Source organism: Eumetopias jubatus, unplaced genomic scaffold (assembly GCF_037043125.1).
Source record: "Eumetopias jubatus isolate StellerSeaLion01/CBP00866 unplaced genomic scaffold, mEumJub1_p1.0 scaffold_5, whole genome shotgun sequence".
Lineage (NCBI taxonomy): Eukaryota > Metazoa > Chordata > Mammalia > Carnivora > Otariidae > Eumetopias > Eumetopias jubatus.
In genome coordinates this window covers 103,791,392-103,811,438 of record NW_028274811.1, presented here as the reverse complement: position 1 = coordinate 103,811,438, position 20,047 = coordinate 103,791,392, and the positions used below count along the sequence as shown (strand labels likewise).

The following is a 20,047-nucleotide window of genomic DNA, read 5'->3' as shown; positions in this document are numbered from 1 at the left end:
ATTCTTTGTTTCCACAGTTAACAAGTTATTGATTGGGTTGAGCTAGCATAATCGACCAGTTCTTAAATTAGGAAAATGTATATGGTCTTGCTGGTCTTTTATCTGTCACATCTGAGGAGAACTCAGAAGAGAATTGTTCTGTGACTGTTTCCTATACGAAGGATAGGTTTGTTGGTGCATGTTTTGTTTTGTTTTATTCTTTTAAGTTGTACTCTTAATATTTTAAGAAGACTCTATAGTTAGAGACATAAAAACTTCCAGAATTAAAGCACTGAAGTGATTTAAGGAGCATATTCTGAGTTTTTCAATAAGTGATGGGTTAATTGCTTTAAGAAAAATTTCTGAAAGGCACATGCAGGCTCAGCAGCCCTGACTGAGTGACCCTGACCAAACTTTACCTTTCACATCTGGGGAGAAAAGGCAAACTGGTGTTAGGGCAGAGTTTCAGCTCTAAGCTTGGCTACACAAGAGCAGACAAAGCTCTAAAAGTATAGGCCCTAAGTTTTTAAAACGGTCCTTATATCTTATATACATTGTGGTGTGTGTATCTTATGTAAGTTATGAAAGGATGGTAAATAGGTTCTGATTTTTTTTATACATGGCACTTTGGAGACTAACACTCTTAGCAGCAGATAATACCTGAGGGGTTAGTAGACTATGACCTCAAACAAAGGATTCCACAGTAAAATACCATAATTCCTTGATCTGCAGAGGCTGATTATTGATAATATGCACTGCAACTTAGTGGTCTCTTAGGGGCACAGAGAATACCACCACAAGTGTACACATAAGTTGTAAAGATTTACTTCTATTTCAGAAACTTTAAAATATGAAATTGTGTGTCTTAGATATATAGAAATATGGTAAATTGGGAAAATACTGACTTACCCAAAGTTATACAGATTTCTTTACTACAGGACTTCATAGAGCTTTTAATATGTGAATTGTTAATGATGAACATTGGAAGAGGTATGATACAGTTAGTGCCTCCCAGATGACTCTGGAACCTTTTTTGTTTGTTATGGGTAAAATGCAAATGACCTAAAATTCACCATTTTAACTGTTTTAAACTATACGATTCAGTACCATTAAATACTTTCACAATATTATGCAGCCATCACCACTCTGGCTCCAGAACTTTTTCATGACCCCAAAAGGAAATCCTGTACTCATTATGATAGTCACTCGCCATCCTGGAATTTTGACTGAATTCTGAAACTCAGTTTGATAGACATTGCTCTAAAATACTATTCAAAATATTTAGTATTTTCTACAGTAGCCATTATGGGAAGTATTGAACATTTATTCTTTTTCTTTTTCTTTTTCTTTTTTTTTTAAGATTTATTTATTTATGGGGCGCCTGGGTGACTCAGTCGTCAAGCATCTTCCTTCAGCTCAGGGCATGATCCCGGGGTCCTGGGATGGAGCCCTGCATTGGGCTCCCTGCTCGGCAGGAAGCCTGCTTCTCCCTCTCCCACTCCCCCTGCTTGTGTTCCCTCTTTCACTGTCTCTCTCTTTATAAATAAAGAATAATAATAATAAAAAATAAAATCTTTTTTAAAAAAGATTTATTTATTAGCGTTATGTGCAGCATGTGAGGGGTGGGGCAGAGGAAAAAACAATACCCCTTGTTTAAATATGGCTGTTTATATCCAAAGCACAAAGAGTAGATCTCCTGCTGAGCATGAAGCCCAATGCAGGGCTCCATCTCATGACCCTGAGATCATAGACCTGAGCCGAAGTCAGTAGTTGGATGCTCAACCGACTAAGGCACTGAGGCACCCCTGTTGAACATTTATTTGAATTAACATTTCTGTAATATTGTAGAAAACTTCTAATTTGAGGAAAATAGACATTTTAGAGCTTGAGGGGCCAAATAGCAAGTTAGCGTCAGAGCTGGAATTACAGTCTAGTTCTTTAGACATCCAGTGTTCTTCTCCCTGTGCCGTGCTTCTAGATTGAGCAAGGTAAATTAGAGATCTTATTTCATGAATTGTTTTCTATTTTTGTTTCATCAATGGATAAATTAAGATTTATAACCAAGGGGCGCCTACGTGTTTCAGTCAGTTAAGCGTCCATCTCTTGGTTTCAGCTCAGGTCATAATTTCAGGGTCCTGGGATTGAGCCCTGCATTGGGCTCAGAGCTAAGCTCAGAGTCTGTTGGAGATTATCTCCCTCTTCCTCTGCTCCTGCCCCTGCTTGCTCTCTCTCTTTCTCTCTCAAATAAATAAATAAAATCTTTAAAAAAAAAAAAAAGATTTATAATGGAGACTAATGACAAACCACACTGTGTGTCTATGATGGACCATCTGTATACCTTCTAGAAGATACCACTTTGGGTGTGATAATATAACAACTAGCCAAGGAGGAGAGTTATGAACAGTTACTCATATTCAGTCATTTGCCCTGCTTATTGATCATAACTTTCTCTCAGTATCAGCGCTCTTTTCTTTCCTTTTCAAAGATTTTATTTATTTGACAGAGAGAGCAGGAACACAGCAGGGGGAGTGGGAGAGGGAGAAGCAGGCTTCCCGCCGAGTAGGGAGCCCGATGCGGGGCTCGATCCCAGGACCCTGGGATCATGACCTGAGCCAAAGGCAGACGTTTAACGACTGAGCCACCCAGGCACCCCTCAGTATCAGCATTCTAATGGTGAAGTACCTTGGAAATATAATAGGTCAATTGCAATAGTCTTTGAAGATGTTAGGAAGAAACTCCTTGAATAATTTGTTTCTAGGAGGCTTTCACATCAGAGCTGTCACCATACTTGGAATTTTAGCTTGGAAGTAATATGCATGTTTTCATGTGATTTCTTTAAAGAGCATTGTGCATCTCCATAAGCAGTTATTAATGATCAACTTATGTCATTGAGCCTTTGGGCCATTAAGATTGAACTAGGGTGACACATATTAATGTTATATTTCCTTTTAGGACAAGAAAGAGATGGCCATCAGTGACTGCAGCAAAGGTACAACTTTTTAGTCTTGTTATATGTTAACCTACAAGAGCATTACCTCAGCAGGACAAATAGATGTATGTAATTGACCCTTGAAAAACATGGGTTTGAACTACATGGATCTACTTATACATGGATTTTTTTTTTTTTCCCGAATAAATACAACAAAGAACTCTAAATGTATGGGGATACAGTTGGGGATATTTTAAGAAAATCTTATGATTTTCTTAACATTTTCTTTTCTCTAATTTCCATTACTGTAAGAATACAGTATATAATACACAGAACATACATAGTACGTGTTAATCAACTCTTTGTTACTGGTAAGGCTTCAGGTCAACAGTAGGCTATTAGTAATCAAGTTTTGGGGGAGTCAAAAGGTATATGTGGATTTTTGGCTGCGTGGGGGTTGGGGGTCAGCGCCCCTAACACCCCCTCCCCCTCGCATTGTTCAAGGGTCAACCATACTTGTATATGTGTATATCCTTACCCTGGGACTTTTAAAGAAGAAGCTTTATAGTTCAGCGTTCTTAGAGGTGCTGTGTAGTCGTCATCTTCACATAAACATGCATATGAATGGATAGTTCTCTCAGTTTATCCTGTATTAGTAAATATGTGAAGAAAAATTCAAAGCTGCCTTGGCAACAGAAACTCGTGGAACAGAATTTGCTTCCTGTAGTGTCTAAATTACTTTCCTTGGGGATTGAAATTGAAGATCTTAAGTGCTGCGAGGGCGTCTGGATCTGTGTGTTTGGCGGGGGGGGGGGTGTAGCCGCAGGGAGGGGCAGCTTCTGTTAGGGAATTGGTACTCTCTTTACGTGCAGTAATTCTTCCAGACCCACTTGCCATCGTTTTAATTATGTTTTCAGGTTCCACACAGTGAACCGAGACTTTGCTCTCTGATACCTGAGTTCCATTACGGTCTTTTTATCCCACCAACTTAGGGAGATGCTGCCAGCCATAGGATCTCTTTGGGTTTTTGGTTGGTTGGTTGGTTGGTTTTGGTTTTTATCCAGAGATTTCCTGATAGGCCAGACCACTGTCTTGCCTTTCTGCCCAGCTTGGTTTTGGAGAACACACATAATCACTTTTCCTTGCATCCTACTACTCTTCCATCTTTGGATAATATTTTCTCAGAATTGAAGAGTTAGAAAGAACCTTTTATGTTATCTGGTCCTACTCATGCTCAGCATGAATTCCTCTCCTTTTTTTTTTCTTTACATTAATTAATCACCTCAGTTGGCTTTCTTTCTTTATAGTTGGTATTTCTTGGTATCTGAATGAAACTGTTAGTACCTTTGAATCTAGGAAAGTACTTTTGATCTATTATATGTTGGGCTGGAACTAATTCTGAATGTGCTGTTTTGTTTGGAGGAAGGTGTTTAACCTTAATTTATGTGAGACGTGTGGCTCAAGTTTAAATTAGGAACAAGTTACTGATGTTCAGACCTCTTTTTCTGTAACCAAATCATGAGAAAATGCCTGGTAAGCCTGATTAGCAAGGCATACACTAGGAAACATAGTTCATTTCCAGCTGTACCCCTAAGTGTAGGAGCCTTGCCAAGAAAATGAGAGGAAGTGGAGGAAAGTGTTTTTGAGGTTGGTTTTGGGATTTGCTTAAACCAATACTCATGTGCTTTTACATAGTCATTATGGACTGCATACCTTGTACCCACAGGCAAAATCATTGACAGTAGTATGGTTTGTTTGTATTAAGGTCCCTTCCCCCCTCACTCCAGTACTCCAGACACAGTTCATAACCCTTCTTGGCAGAGGACTTAACAGCATCTTTCTGAGGTCATACTGGAGCTCGTTAGCACTAGTCACATGGAATAATATTTAATACCACTCACCTTAGACTCTTCAGCTTTGGCATAAAGTTAAAGTTCATTCTCTTTATATGGACTGGGAAAGAAAATCACATGTTTAGGATGCTATGTTGATTTTAGAGGTTTTTTTATAAAGTGATCTTGGGACAAGTTCTTTCTCTTCAGTATGTATTTGCATTGTTAGAAATTATCCACTAGTTGAAAAGGAGGCAGTATCTGAGTGAAAATATAAATTAGGGGTTGAGTTTTTTAAAAGATGTAATAGAGGTCACTGGAGAACTTTTCCTGTGGATATTATGATATTGCAGTTGGGGATATTTTAAGAGAATACGATGTACCAGCCTAAGGGGAGGTTGACTGCATGTGAAGTTGAAATGTTAGGGATTTGGGTTCCTTCAGAAAACCTTCTCCTGAACCAGTACCCAGCCCCCCTCAAACTACTGTACCATTCCTCTTATCCTCTTCTTCACAACAGTAATCTGTACTTGCCGTGTCTACTGTGTCTTCTCCCATTCTCTCCTGATTCCGCATCCACTAGGCTTCTGTTCTGTCTGTGACACTGGAAACTCATCTTGTAAACATCACCCACCACTTCATCTTGCTCAACTTAATAGTGGCTTCTCTATCCTCTCTTTACTCATCTCCCCAAAGCATTTAATACAGTGTATCATTCCTCATTTTTTTTCTTGTTTCATTGGCTATTCCTTACTCTGTTTTGCTGGCTTCTATGTCAGCCTTGACATTTTTAAAGTCGCTAGATGTTAGTCCCACATGGAGCCCTCTTCTTTTTTCTCTCTATAAATTTTCCTTGTATGATCTCATCCAGTTCTGAAACGTTAAATGCCATCTATATGTTACAGTTTATATCTTCAGCTCTTTCCTGTTGTCTGGACCCCCCGTATCCCATTGCACACTTGACATCTCAAGATTCTTGGATGTCTGGTAAGCATTGAAGATTTGAGGTGCCCAGAACAGACTGGGGCCTCCCCAGCCCCCTCACCCACATACCCACAAAGAACTTGCAGTTCGGTTTTTTCATTCTTATAAATGTCATTACCATCCATTCACTTGCTTATTCTCTTTCTTTCATTCCACATAGTTAATTAACAAGTCCTCCGGGCTCTAGTTCAAAGACATATATTTAATGTGGCCTTTTCTCTCCCTCTCCACAACAACCAGCTTAGCCAGCAGTCTCTGTCATCCGGACCACTTCAGTAGGCTGTCAGCCACCTCACTGCATTCATTCTTGCCCTCCACACTGCGGCCCGAGGAGTCCTTTAAAGCTCTAAATCAGATGATGTCTTTAGGCTGCTTGCAACCGTTCCTGTGCCTTCTCATCACACTTAGGAAAAAGTATACGCTCCTTTCCCTGGCCAGCAAGGCCTCCACGCTCTGGTCCTTGCCTGTATCTTCAGCCTTACCCCTTCCCCAGCCCCGAGCCTAGTCACTAATATGCCAAGGTTGTTATTGTTTTGGAGCCTTTACTCTTGTTGGTCCCTCTTCCTGGTACACTTCTCCTTTCAAGTGGCTGGCCTCCCTCCAATATTCCCTTTTCATAGTCTTTGACTGCTGTCTGAAGTTACCTTATTTCCCCTTTCACTTGCATTTACTTACCTTGTTTCATTTTTCTGTATAGCACTGGGACTGTCTGAAATTATATACCTGTATGCTGTCTCCTCTTGCCTACTAGAATAGCTTCAAGCTTTGTGAGGAGGAGAACTTTGTCTGTCTTGTTTACCACTATACTCCAGAGAGACACTGCATGAGGTATAGATATTAGGTACTAAAGAAATATTTACTGAAAACATGAATGAATAAAAATTGAGTATATTACTTGAAGAAAAAAGTTATGGAGCCATGACCTTGCTTTCTAACAGAAAAAGAAACAACTCAAAAGAATAAGAGAAAGGCAGTATAGTTGATCCAAAACATGGGCAAAGGATTTTTAGAAGGACAGTCATTCCTGGATAAAGGAAAGGATATGCATCGGTGACCTAAAGGTGTTGGAACGGAAATCTGAAGGAACAGTGAGGGTTTAGCTAAAAATGTAACCTCAGTAGTCAAGGCATAACCTCAGGTGTTGAGGCCTAGAAAAAAGAATGATAGCAGACTCTGCCACCAAACTATTTTCCCTCAATTCTTTAATTTGTACCTTCAAATTCTGTCACTTTTGGACTGTGCATGAGGGCTCTGTGTTCTGGCCTGTTCTGAACTAGACAAAGGGCAAGTATGTGAAAACAGAACTTTGGGTGTAGACCTGGGTTTCGTAAACTATAGCCACCAAGCCAAACTCAACCTGCCACCTGCTTGTGTACAGCCCCCGAGCTAAGAATGGTTTTACATTTTTTAAATGGTTGGAAATCAAAAAAGAAATATTTTGTGACATAGGAAAATTATATGAAATTCAAAGTTCAATGTCCATAAACAAAGGTTTCTTGGAGGACAGCCATCTTTATTTTCTTCTACATGGTCTGTGGTTTCTTTTGTGCTACAGTAGCAGGGTTGAGTAGTTGTGAGAGATGGTCTGTCCTGCAAAGCGGAAATTATGTATTGCCTTGCCCTTTACGGAGAAAGTGTGCCAGTGCCAGGTGTAGTCTTTGACAAATGACTCTTCCTTTTAGACCCTTGGAGGATGGTTAATAAAGAAACACAATACAGCTGGGCACGTGCAGGCCCTTTTTCTTCATAGTAACAATGATTTCTTCTCTTTTTACAGCAATTCAGTTAAACCCCAGCTATATCAAGGCAATACTGAGGAGAGCAGAGTTGTACGAGAAAACGGACAAGCTAGATGAAGCCCTGGAGGACTATAAGTCCATTTTAGAAAAAGATCCATCTGTACATCAAGCAAGAGAAGCTTGCATGGTAAACCTAATTTTTAGAAAAATATTTTTTGTTCTGTTCCCTGTGTTGCTACTCATTGAATCTTAAATAATCCTCTGGGACCTGACTACCTTCCATTTGTATATTTTTAAGGACTTATCAAAATATATGCAAGATCTAACTTTGAAGTGGTGGTCACAGACCCTCTGTGACCATGTACCATTTAATCTCCATTCTTTAAGTGTTAACTGTGTAAACCTTTAATCTGTAGGGTTAATGAGAACTCAGTTTCATTGTTAGACTATGGAAATCTTGTACAGTTTAGTCCAAAATGAGTCTGAGTATTAGAGGTAATAAACTTCTGGTTTTCTGCCCATCCTTTTCAGTCACCAAGTTTCTATTGACTATCATATGGCCAGCATACTTCCAATTAAATATATTCCAGATTAGCCTTCTTGTCTTTCTTAAAATTACTCTTACTCTTGTCCATGGCACTACAGATCCTCTTGGTTCTAATAAACATAATATTTTTATGTCAGTTGTCAGTTAGCTAAATGTTACTGTTTTTTTTCCCCTTAAAAATAATTCCAGGGGCAGTTGGGTGGTGCAGTTAGCTGAGCATCCGACTCTTGGTTTCAGCTGGGGTCATGATCTCAGGGTCTCGAGATCAGGCCCCGTGTTGGGTTCCGCAGGGAGTCTGCTTAAGATTCTCTCTCCGGCCTGGGTGGCTCAGTCGGTTAAGCAGCTGCTTTCGGCTCAGGTCATGACCCTGGAGTCCTGGGATTGAGCCCTATGATCGGACTCCCTGCTTAGTGGGGAGCCTGCTTCTGCCCCTCCCCCCTGCTCATGCTTGCTCTCAGTCTCTCTCTCTCTCTCTTTCTCTCTGTCTTAAATAAATAAAATCTTAAAAAGAAAAAAAGATTCTCTCTCCGTCTCTGCCCCTCCCACTCGTACTCTCTTCCTTCAATATAACTGATCTTTTATTTATCCAGAAGGGGAATAATGGGAGATAGACTGGTTTGGATCATTAAAAGACATCAGCAGTTTGAAATTGGTTGTAATCCTTTATCTGACTTTTAACATTTCTGAATGGTGGTAGGATGACTTAAATTTGACACAAGGAAAGGGAATAGAGTTCTTAAAATCTTAGCCAAACTCTTGGTAGCCGCTATTGTCACATTGGTTTTAAACCTTCTGTAAAAGGGAGCCTTTTATGTTAGTTGTTATATGCATAACGAATTTGTTTTATTTTGAATTATTATAACTGGGTTGTTACTAAAATTGCAGAGTACTTAGGGCCAATTACAGAGCTAAAAGCAGCTATACAAGACTCTAATCTAGATCATTGGTTTTCAAGTGGGATGATTTGGTTTCCAGGGACATTTGGCAGTGTCTGGAGACATTTTGATTGGCATGACTGGAATGGTACTCTTGGTATCTAGTGGCCAAGAATGCTCTAAACCTCCTACAATGCATAAGACAGCCCTTACAACAAAGCATTACCTAGTCCAGAATATCAGTAGTGCTGAGACTGAAAAACCCTGAGGTGGTGATTCATTTAGGGACATCCAATATTGATCTGACCCCTTCTCAACAACTTAGATTATACTAAGAAAGGACTTCAAATTAAAAAATACAAGTCAGCCAAAAAATTAAAAATATATAACCCATAATCCCACCACCTAAATATACCAATGTAAACATCTGGAATGTATTCTTTCAGAAATTTTTTCGTCTATGTATTTACCAAATTTTTATTGAGGTCCTCCCTGGGCCACTGTGCCAAGAACTGGGACTAGAGCAGTGAGCCAAACAAAACCCGTTTGTATAGCTCACCCACAAATACTTGTTTTTTTCTGTATTTAATAGGATCTTATATATGTACAGCATCCGATTTGACTCTCACATTAAGCTTGTTTCTCAAATTCAACATAAAGCCAAAAGATTTTTCACCAGTCCTTGTTTCTCCTCTTTTCCCCTCAGAGATTACCTAAACAGATTGAAGAACGTAACGAAAGGCTAAAGGCAGAGATGTTAGGTAAGTTTGCTTCCCTTACTTTCCCATGACCCTAGTAGCTAAGAGGCGGGGGTGAGGGACAGCAGGATTTGGGATTTGCTGGAGGAGAACACAAGAGTTAGAAAGAGCTTTGGGGGGCGCCTGGGTGGCTCAGTTGGTTAAGCGACTGCCTTCGGCTCAGGTCATGATCCTGGAGTCCCGGGATCGAGTCCCGCGTCGGGCTCCCTGCTCGGCAGGGAGTCTGCTTCTCCCTCTCCCACTCCTCCTGTTTGTGTTCCCTCTCTCGCTGTCTCTCTCTGTCAAATAAATAAATAAAAATCTTTAAAAAAAAAAAAAAGAAAGAAAGAAAGAAATAGCTTTGGGGCCCATCGTTTGTTGTGTGAGCCATAGCGAGGTCTGAGCTGTCTTTGACTCCAGAAGGGTTAGAGTGGCTTAGAGAGGATGTCAGCTTTTGAAAAACTAAACTTCTATTTTGTTTTTCCTGAGAAATGTTCCTGCCTTCTGGAATGCAGACATGATTCAACCTGGGATCCCACTAACCTCTATTTCAGATCATTGATTACATGAAAACAGTTGAGTTTCTTCATTGAATAAACGACTTAAGTTTTTAATTTCATTAGAATACAGCTACTGCAAGTCAAAACCGTGTCAGAACCAAGGGAACGTTTGTCTTGAAAATGGCCTAGAGAGTCCCATTGGCGTTTGAGAAGACACGAGAGGGCAGCAGTTAGGAGTAAGTAGAGAGGAGACAGAAGACTGAGTGGAGCGCAGGGAGGATGGACTAATGGTTTAGTTCTCGTACCTGCGAAAGCATGTTATAGTTGGAATCAGAGAAGCCCCCCATGAATAGTCTGCTTGACTAAGGGGAGTAAAGGTTCTTGGACAGAGACCTGCCCAGCATATTCTGCTCATAACCTGACTGATAACTTCCCTGCTCAAGATATGTTTTGTGTTCTTCCTTATGAGTATTTTCTAAATCCACCATGTGAATTGAATTTAATATATTGCAATCACATGGGCATAAAGGAAAAAATCTTAAAATAAATTGAGCTTAGCCATGTATGGCCTTTCGGCGTCATATCCAGAAAAGGAGAACATATTTTCCAAAGGATCACTCTGCTGGCAGAGCTGACTGAGAAGAAGCCGTTAAATTTAGACAGTCCACAACCCTCTGGCCCCTGCTGAGAACTGTTTTTAGAGTTGGGGAGACTTCTGGAGCCTTCCGCAGTTTTTCCAAAAGACACTCTTTCCCTAATTTACATATTTAAATTTGACACCATGTTTGAGCAGAAAAATTACTTTGGAGGTGCTCTTTCTTCAAAGAAGAGGGAAAAGAGCATTTTCCACCTATTCTAACAATGACTTTTGTTTTAGAAAAAAGATAGTATGTGTACTTAGCTGAGCTGTATTTCATGCTGAAAGAGATGATGTCGGGATGGCCATGGTGGACTTGGAGAAGAGCCTTAGGTGTTGTTCTCTGGGTCCATTTTTTTGAGCCAATATGAAACCCTAAAGGGATGGGTATAAACTGAATCTTGCAGCCATTGTCAATCCCAGATGGAATCAAAACTTCATTTCTCCTTGCCTGGCTGCCTCAGTCACTCCAACTTCCTATGAGCTGAAGTTTCTGTCTTCAGGGCTTTGGGTTTTACTTATATTGGCCTCTTCGTTTGAAATACTCACGTTGAATTCGTTCTCGGTTGCTTCTGTAATGAATTCTCCTCTCATCAGACTTAAACAGTTTAAGTTGTTTGGTAAATAGTATGTCAGTTTGTCGTTACACAGACAGTGTGAATGGCTAGACTCCTTTATCTTCTTCCTAAGTATAAAAATCACGAGTAAGATACTGCTTCTAGGTGTTCCCCACCATCGGAGAGCCTAAAAGGGAGAAACCACTCTCTGTATGGAATCTCAGCCCCATAAAAGCTTTCTGGAGTTCTTCCCTCCCTGTTACAGATGACATAACTGTGCTTCACGTGCTGTGAGATCCTTGGAGGCTACTCACTCTGCAAAACAATGCCACCCCTTAGATGTTCTGAGCGAGCTTTTTGCAGCGGACTGCACAATTTTTAGTGCTGGTTTCCCTGGAAATGCTTGGCTTCTGCTGAAATATCAGCAGTTAAAGATTTACAAAACTGTTCAACACCATTTGTCATTGGCATTTATGAAGTTAGGTAATTATTTAACAAGGGGAGCTTTTATTTAGGTTTGTTCAATAATCTTTGACTTGCTTTTTCAAGTCAAGTAAGTTGACTTTTTGTTAGAGGAGCCGCGTAGTTGCCTCCATGGGAAAAAAAAAATCCCAACTGGAATAATGAAGGGGGTAGCACATACTTAAACATACTTGCTCCTCCCTTTCTAGCCTATCATTTAGAAATATCATTAGAACAAGTGTGGATACCCAGAGTGGCTATCAGTCATAGTGCTGCAGTCCTTGCTTAATCACAGAGAACAGGCATGTTGGCTCCAGATTTGAGGAAAGTTGTCAGCAACTGACTGTTTCCTTTTGTCCTTTTCTCTGGGAAGCTTAGCCTCATGGCCATAATAAGCCAGGAAATTTAAGGTTTAAAAGGACTTAGGGTATGGTCAGTGGTGCTGGACAGAGCACCCCAGGAGACTGAGAGCTTTTTTAAGGGACTGGTAATACTAGTTAGTGATCAATGCCCTATTTATTTGGCTTTGCTCAAATCTAGAGATTTTTCACTTTTTTTTAAATAGAACTTCTTTTTATTTTTTTATTTTTTAAGATTTTATTTATTTATTGGAGAGAGAGAGACAGAGAAAGCAAGAGAGAGCAGGAGCAGGAAGGAGAGGGAGAAACAGGCTCCCCGCTGAGCGGGGAGCCCGACATGGGGCTCGATCCCAGAACCCTGGGATCACTACCCGAGCCGAAAGCAGACGCTCAACCAACTGAGCCACCCAGGCGCCCCAGAGAACTTTTTAAAAAAGTCTTACGTGATTACACCAAATTAGAACAGCTAGTAAAAAAAGCAAGAAAAAAAATTTTACATGAAACCACAACATAGAAAGCAAAGAGTGGTATTTTATTTGTATCAGTTCAAATATATAGCATTTATTATAATCAGAATAACCAGGCAAGTTTGAGGAACATAAAAATTTGAAATCGGATTTAGATGGTAGGCACAGCCTTATGAGTATCTGTATCTAATTTATTTCTGGTTTTGATTTCACATTAAATTTTTGTCCACATAGGTAAACAGTAAAAGCAATTTCAAAGGTAAAACTGATAAGACATTTTCAGAATCCCTGAAGCTTCTCTGCTCAGCTGGAGGACACTGAGGGCAGATGTTTAGTGTATTGCTCTGCGTTCAGGACCATCTCGGGCAGCATGGCTCTTTAACCTTAGAGGGGAGACAGATGAGTGCCTTCCTGGGGTTAGGTTCTATACACAGTGCACGTTGAGGTGAGCCTCATCCTGGCAGTGAGGTGAGCGTGAGGGCTGTGTACTTAGAGGCCAGATGATGATGCTAATAGATCTCTGAATAAGCCTTGGTTGCAAATAGAAAAGAATGGGATGAAGACTTTTGTCATCATCGTTTGTAAATTGGTTTGTCCTATATCCTGGCCCAGCCATGAAATCTCAAACAAGTAGAATTGCTAAGAATCTGTACATATATGTTTGTAGTTCTTCCTTGATATCTTGTCATCTTGTTGAATTGAACTGTGAGGTGGAAGATAAAGTTGTTTGCTTTCTCCAAAAAGTAACGTGGGCTTTTTTCACATCATGTAAGAGGGACACTCCGCCCAGGCAGCTTGTCCCACCAATCACTAGATACAGGTGTCCACAATTAGTTTTCAGTATCAGGCTCCTGATCAAGATTCCACTGGCCAGCTACAAAAGCAAGTTATCTTTTGGAGCTGGTTCACAGAATGCATTGCTCAGACCAGCTTCACATGAGAACTCGTTCAAAATGCACGTTTTCAGGCTCCATGCCCGTCCTACTAAATCAGAGATTGGGGTGGAGCACAGTGCTCTGAGTTCCGACAACCCCTCTAGGTGTCTCTGGTGCACACTCGAGTTGATCCAGTGCTGTGTGGGTGTGTGACTGCTGTGTGGGGGCCGCGTGGAGGCAGCTCAGGAGAGGACCTAGAAGGGGGGATGGAGGGTGCACTGCAGGGATGCGGCCAGGAGTGGTCAGCCGCTCTGCTCTGAGAGGTTCCTCCTGAGCAGAAGCAGTATGTCACTGAGTTTTGCCTTTCCCTCGTGCTGTAGCTGCAGCAGAGAAAAAAGAAAAAGCAGACATTTCAGAATGCACTAGACTTGAGATCTCAGACAGCTCTCTATGGCCAGCCATTCCTTGCCATGTTCCATTTCTGGTGTTTATTTGGACATGCTGTCACTGAAGAAATCAAGTCAGCTCACTGTAGGTTGTCACCATTTACCAAGTGGGTAGGGGCTGCCACCCAGGTCCTCGGGTGGGGTTATATCCCAGTAGCAGGTAGAGCTTGTGTTCTAACCGTTCCATGAGATGCTGCTCTTCTTACCTTAACCAAGAGCTGCCAGGTTCCTGTCCTGACCTGGAAAACCTAGAGCCACCTCTTGAAACTCTCTGACTCCCCGAAAGGAGCCAGAGACCGGGGGTACTGGGCATAGCCCGGTAATCCTTTCCTCTCCCGGACACCTGCGCTGCTTCCTGCCCGGCCGCTCCAGCACACACCTGGGCCTTGTTCACCATCCGGCCCGGGTCTTCCTCTCATACCATCACCTCCTTACACCGTCTTGGAACATATTTCTGCTCTCCTGATTCCTGAAGTTTCTCCAGCGTTCATTCCTGACCACTAGCAACCTCATGAGCGCACATTTGTGAACTGATTTGAGAAAACCATCTTGTCTGATGCCGTGATCAAGAACTATAGAAGGGAGCTTAGGAATAATTCATTCATTATCTTGGCAAAGATTCAACGTATTCTTTTGCCTCTCCCTGTGCATTACATGCTTCTCAGCTCTGCATAGTACAGGGTTCTAGAATCAGCAGCTCCCTTACCCAAGGTCACAAGAAAGTCTTGACATTGTCACTGACTCTTAAACTGCTGAAGCCATACATGTGGATACCCTGGAAAGCCAAGGGTTTGTTTTGTTTTGTTTTTTTCATATTTCTCTTCCTGCCTAATACTCATTAGAGACTATACATGCAGTGTTTCGTATTCTGGCCACATGAGTGCCTCTGAACCACTTTCTTGCTGCGGTTATTCCCTCAGGGAGTATCAGTGTGTAGATTTTCACTGCCCTACTTTCTGCCTCATTTCCTGGTTGTCACTCCTTCAGCTCCTCTCAGGAGAATCACTCCCGCTTCTTTGACGGTTTTTGGTAAGGCTTAGCTCAGCCTCCGCTCACCTAAGAGCTCATATAGGCATTTGATGTGGCTGTGAATTTTATCTTCCATATTCTGTGCCGTCTCTTGATAAGCCTTTTCCTCAGAGGAAAGCAAGAGGCCGCTTCTGTGGCTTAGGGCCTGCCTCATAAGAGGGAATGCCGTGTCAGGATTCCCTTGTATCCCACAGGGCCCAAACCCCAGGGATCTTAAGGACGCGAAAACAAATGGCATCCCTGGCTCCCCTCGGGGTAAATGGACTGCCGCACAGTTAGCAGCTCCGAAGAGAAGTTACACATAATGAGTCCATTGGGTTGTTGTGATACAGTGCTGCTTGGAGGCATAGAAACTAATATTTATCAGTTCTGGATCCAGTGATAAGGGTTGTTCTCTCGTCCTATAAACATTCTTGTCTGAGCACAAGCAGTTTTGGACTCTTCTTTGCCTACAGGCTAGGCTAACAGAGGAGATCCTAAGGTAAGGACATGTTGACACATTCTGGCTGAGTGATAGTGCCGGATCTGCTGCAAGTGGCAATAAGGGGACCTAATGGAGTGCTGCCCACATAGGGAAGGTGTCGAATTTGGCAGCCTGTGGAAAAGGTGGCAGATAGGCTAATTTGGCAAATGATTCTGTCTTAGGGACCAGGAGGCTGCATTAGTCTCTGCGTGTCCAACCCGACTCTAAACAGCAGCAGGAAAACTCAGTGTGATTGTGTTTTCATAAGCATGACCTCTACTGAAGATGCTTCTCTGCTGTTATCATAAACAACAAAAGATGAGTTTTCAGAAACCAAAAATTTGTGGGTTCTGCCGTAATGTTTTGCTCTGTTCCCTTATGTTCTCACTGGCCTTAGTCTGATTTCAGAGCTTCTTTTTTTTTTTAAGGTTTTATTTATTTTTTTATTAGTAGTACTTTTTTTAGGAGGTGGAGAGGGGCGGAGGGCGAGGGACAGAGAGAATCTTAAGCAGGCTCCACACCGAGCCTGGAGCCTGATGTGGGGCTCAATCTCACGCCCCTGAGATCATGACCTGAGCCGAAATCAAGAGTTGGACGCTTAACCAACTGACTGAGCCATCCAGGCGTCCCTTAAGATTTCATTTTTAAGTAATCTCTACACCCAGCATGGGGCTCAGACTGAGAACCCTGAGATCCAGGGGCGTGCTCTGCTGACTGAGCCAGCCAGGTGCCCCTCAGAGCTGCTCTACCCAGCATTAGACATTCACATGTTTGTTCAGGGAATAAATGGCTTCTTTCCCATGACGTTACACTCACTCCAGGGTCTCCTCTTCTGATTCATTCTTCCCTGTGGCACAGGAACCAGAGACCTCTGGCCTGGCGCCTAAGAACCCGCCAGGACGTGCCCTTCCACCTGCCTTTGAGCCCACTGAACACACTGCCCGCCCTTCTTATACATTCATTCATCCCGTGTCTGCCTGCACGCCCACTCCCTCTGCCTCAGGTGGCTGCAGTCCTGTCTGTCCTTGGCTGGTGATCCCAGTGCACACGCTTACCCAAGAAGCTCCGCCGGATCTCCCCTCCTCCCTGCCCCCGGGCAAGAAGTCCTCCTCCGAACTCTCCCTCTCCTGGCACACTGCGTCTCCGCTTACCTCTGCACCTCCGGCTTCCGTGTGTAGGGCTGGTCTTCCCCCAGCGCTTCGCAGCTTCTTCTGGGGCAGTGGCCGTCTCCGGTCCCTGCGTCCCTACCCCACACAGCAAGATGCCACACACGAGAACTTAGGACCGTTGGTAACCTCAAGTCTTCCCTGGCGCCGACTTTTTCACTGTGTGTCTTTAGTAAGTGTCTCAGGCACTTCGGTCTGTTGTGTCATTGAGCAAGCAGAACTTCCCATGTTCTGTTCTCGTCTGTTCTGGAGGTAAGAGAGTGAAACTATTGTGGAATGGTAAAAAGGCTGAGAACGGAAGGACAAAGACCCATAGCCTCGTGTGTAGGTTGGGTGGTCAGAGAAGCCGAAGCCAGGATGGGATTCGAAGTACAAGAGACTGACTGGGGAAGCACCTGCAGGGGGGCGTGGGGCGGAGAGCCGTCAGGTGCCTGTGGAGGAGAGACAGAAGTCTCACACAGCACCGCAGTGCTAAGAAAGTTCCAGCAAAGCCACTGAGGAGCCACAGTTGGCTGTCACAGTACCTGGTCTGCCCCTCCCGTGCTGGGTCATGGACGGGGACGCGCCGCCCACCGTGGGAGAAGAGTGCCTTCCACAGAGTCAGTGCAGCGAGGAGGGGCGGGCGGGGTCTGCAGCCAGTCAGGCAGAGGGAAAAGCTGCAGAAGGCCCTCCTTGTCCCTTTCCGTCTGTGCCCCTGCCGCGCCCCGTCAGCCCCGGTCCCTGAAGCACTGCGGCGTGCAGGCTGTCCTGGGACGCCTCCCGCGGCCGCCCAGCTCCTGCGGCCGTCTGGCCGCTAGACTGAGCGCGTCGCAAAGGCCGAGAGCCAGCTTGACTCGGTAGCTCCCGCCGCGCCGCAGAGTAGGGGCCGCTCCGTGGGCGCCGTGCGGCGAGATGGCGTCGCGCGGGCCCTCCGTGCAGGGGGCGCCCCGGCCTCGGTCGCCAGCCCCAGCGGCCCCTCGAACAGAGGCTCATGCGGGGCGGCGCTGCTCCCTCCAGCAGCGCAAGGTAAAGACCGCTTGAGATTCAGTCTCACTTGGCTCACTCCGAAGAGCCAAGGCTTGTGCCATCAGTGACATTTTATTCGGTCTTCCCCGTCCTCCTTCCTCACCCCCAGGACAGACTGCCAGGGCTCTGGGTCACTCCCGCTTGCTCGAGGACGCCGACTCCTCTCTGTGCTTGGTGTGGCCCCTCCCTGGGTGGCCGCCACCCATGTTCAGGGATGGGCTGCGCCCTTTCAGCTTAGGCTTGGGAAGCCTGCCTGCAGAATGGTCAGCCTGGGTTCTGGGAGCTTCCTCAGAATATGGTGAGCTTCTGGGAGCTAAATCTTAGACTGAGACCAAAAGTTCTTTCCATGAATTATTGGGAAAGGCCTTGACATGTAAAGGCCGTGTGTCTATAAGTTCTTTACCGGGGCTTTCCTTCAAGGTGGGAGGCCTCAGAGGGATAAAGCTGCTGCACGTGAGAGGGGGGGAAGGAACCTGTAGCTCCCACGATTAGGGATTTCTTTCCCTTTGACCTCCATTCTCCTCTCCGTTGGAAACAGACCTGCAAGAAAACAGTTCAGAAAGGGTCAAAACTGTGTATTCACCTATCCCAGCCATCATTTTCCAAAACACTCTTAGTTTCAAATATTCTATCCCTTTGCCCCATAAGTCCCTGTAAATCTCTCAAAAGTCCTGAGAACTCCAGCTTGAGACATACAAACTCTGTGGCACTCATATATGTAGAATCAGCCTAAAAATCCTTGGTTATACCATGTGTCTCAGTTTTGGCTAATGGACATGAACCCACCTGTGATTAATGCGTAAAGCCTGGATCCTGGGGAGAAGAGACTGGACTGTTGTGGTGGGTAGTGCTGGCAAATGAACAAGAGTCCCCCATCTCCCGAGAAATGATGATTTTGTAGAAGCTAAGGTTTTCCTTGAGTCTGAACCCAGGCTCCGTAGCAGTCTGTCGAGTGGGATCAGATTCAGCAGGAGGCTGCAGCTTTCCACCAAGAACAGACTCAGAGGGTCCCCTGCCCTCAGCGTCAGGTGCTGGGGCCTGGCAGGGTACTTTCAGCCCCCCGGGAGCAGCAGTCCGTTCGGCCATCACTCATCCCAGGGCCTGTGTCCTTGGTTGGTTGTGGCCAGTCTGGACAGGAAGCTTCGCTTTCCCAGAGGGCACCAGCAGGGCTCCCTCACAACCGTCTCCAAAAGCACAGGCGTGGGGATGGGTCGCACTGAAGTGACCACATTGCCGAGGGGACTAAAGGTTTCACAGTTTTAAAAGCAGGAGTTTCTTTAACTGCAGGGAGATGCTCTGTATATCTTCTAGTCAGATAGTAAGGCAGAGTTAGTTGGCTCTTCCTGCTTCTGTCGTTCCCCATATTTATCTGAATTTTCTCTTTTACATTGCAGGTAAACTAAAAGATCTTGGGAACTTGGTTCTTCGACCTTTTGGACTCTCCACTGAAAATTTCCAGATCAAACAGGATTCCTCTACTGGTTCCTACTCCATCAATTTTGTTCAAAATCCAAATAATAACAGATAACAAAGTTAACAGTAGCTTGTCAGGCTGGCTTGGAGATCGTGTGCTGCTTGCTATTAACAAGGGGGAAGGGCCTGCCAATATTTAACTTTTAAAAGCATTTTATCTCAAAGACAGGCTATCCACTAGGGCCCGGTGCTCCCTTTTCCCTCTTGTTTTCCAATCAGGGTGAAATGCACTTCTGATGTCATAAGCCTAATTTGATTCCCATTTTAAGGTGGTGTCTGTGCAGCTGTTGCCCTTGGTTCTGGCTGTCCTTGGCTTTGTCCGGGACGAAGCCTGCTTGTCAAAGCTGACCTCCCTGAGCTATACACGCGAGCCCAGCCAGAGCGTCCCCCAGCCTGAGCAGACCTGCCGGTCGGAGACTGCCCAAATATGATTCCTGGGGTTCCCGCCTGCTGTCCCCTGTCCCTGATTACTCACCCCGCCCAGGCTGCTGGGCATGGGCTCTGGCGTCTCCTGGTTTCCTCTGTGGTAAATAAACGCTTTCTGTGATGGTCTGAGCTGGCTTGTGAATTTTGTCCCCATAATGACAGCTAAAGCAGAAGGCTTCTCTGGCTTCGGGAGCAGTGTTGCTGAGTGTTACTGGAGTCCACAGGTCTGCCCAAAGTCTTAGGTGCCACCTCGAAGATGATCTTGAAGAAGTGACTATTCTACCACGTACTAGAACGCAGAAACTCCACCTCACAAACTGTCTTGGGCTTCTTCAGGTTTGTGCAGATCATTATGAAATGAGTGTTTTTGCCCAAGCATCAGTCTTAACAGTTTCAACCTAAAATAGCTTCCTTCAGGTATGGTGGTATGTAAATCCTGGAACAAACCATCATCGTTTAGGCTACGTGAACCCAGAGGTTTCAAAGGTAGGTTTAGCGTTTTTTTCCTAGTCATTGATGATTACTGGTGAAAAGCTTCCGGTTGCTCTGGTTTGAGTGTC

The 20,047-nt window shown here is 44.1% G+C and overlaps 1 protein-coding gene across 1 annotated transcript in view; it reads left to right on the top strand.

Moving 5' to 3' along the window:
* Window positions 1-19,616, top strand: part of TTC1 (tetratricopeptide repeat domain 1) — a 54,712-nt gene extending 35,096 nt beyond the window's left edge. Inside the window, exons 5-8 of the mRNA XM_028106504.1 lie at window positions 2,932-2,968; window positions 7,502-7,650; window positions 9,592-9,646; window positions 18,983-19,616. Coding sequence (XP_027962305.1) covers window positions 2,932-2,968; window positions 7,502-7,650; window positions 9,592-9,646; window positions 18,983-19,116 — 375 coding nt within the window. The 3' untranslated portion in view covers window positions 19,117-19,616. The remainder of the gene's footprint in view (window positions 1-2,931; window positions 2,969-7,501; window positions 7,651-9,591; window positions 9,647-18,982) is intronic.
* The last annotated feature ends 431 nt before the right edge of the window (window positions 19,617-20,047 follow it).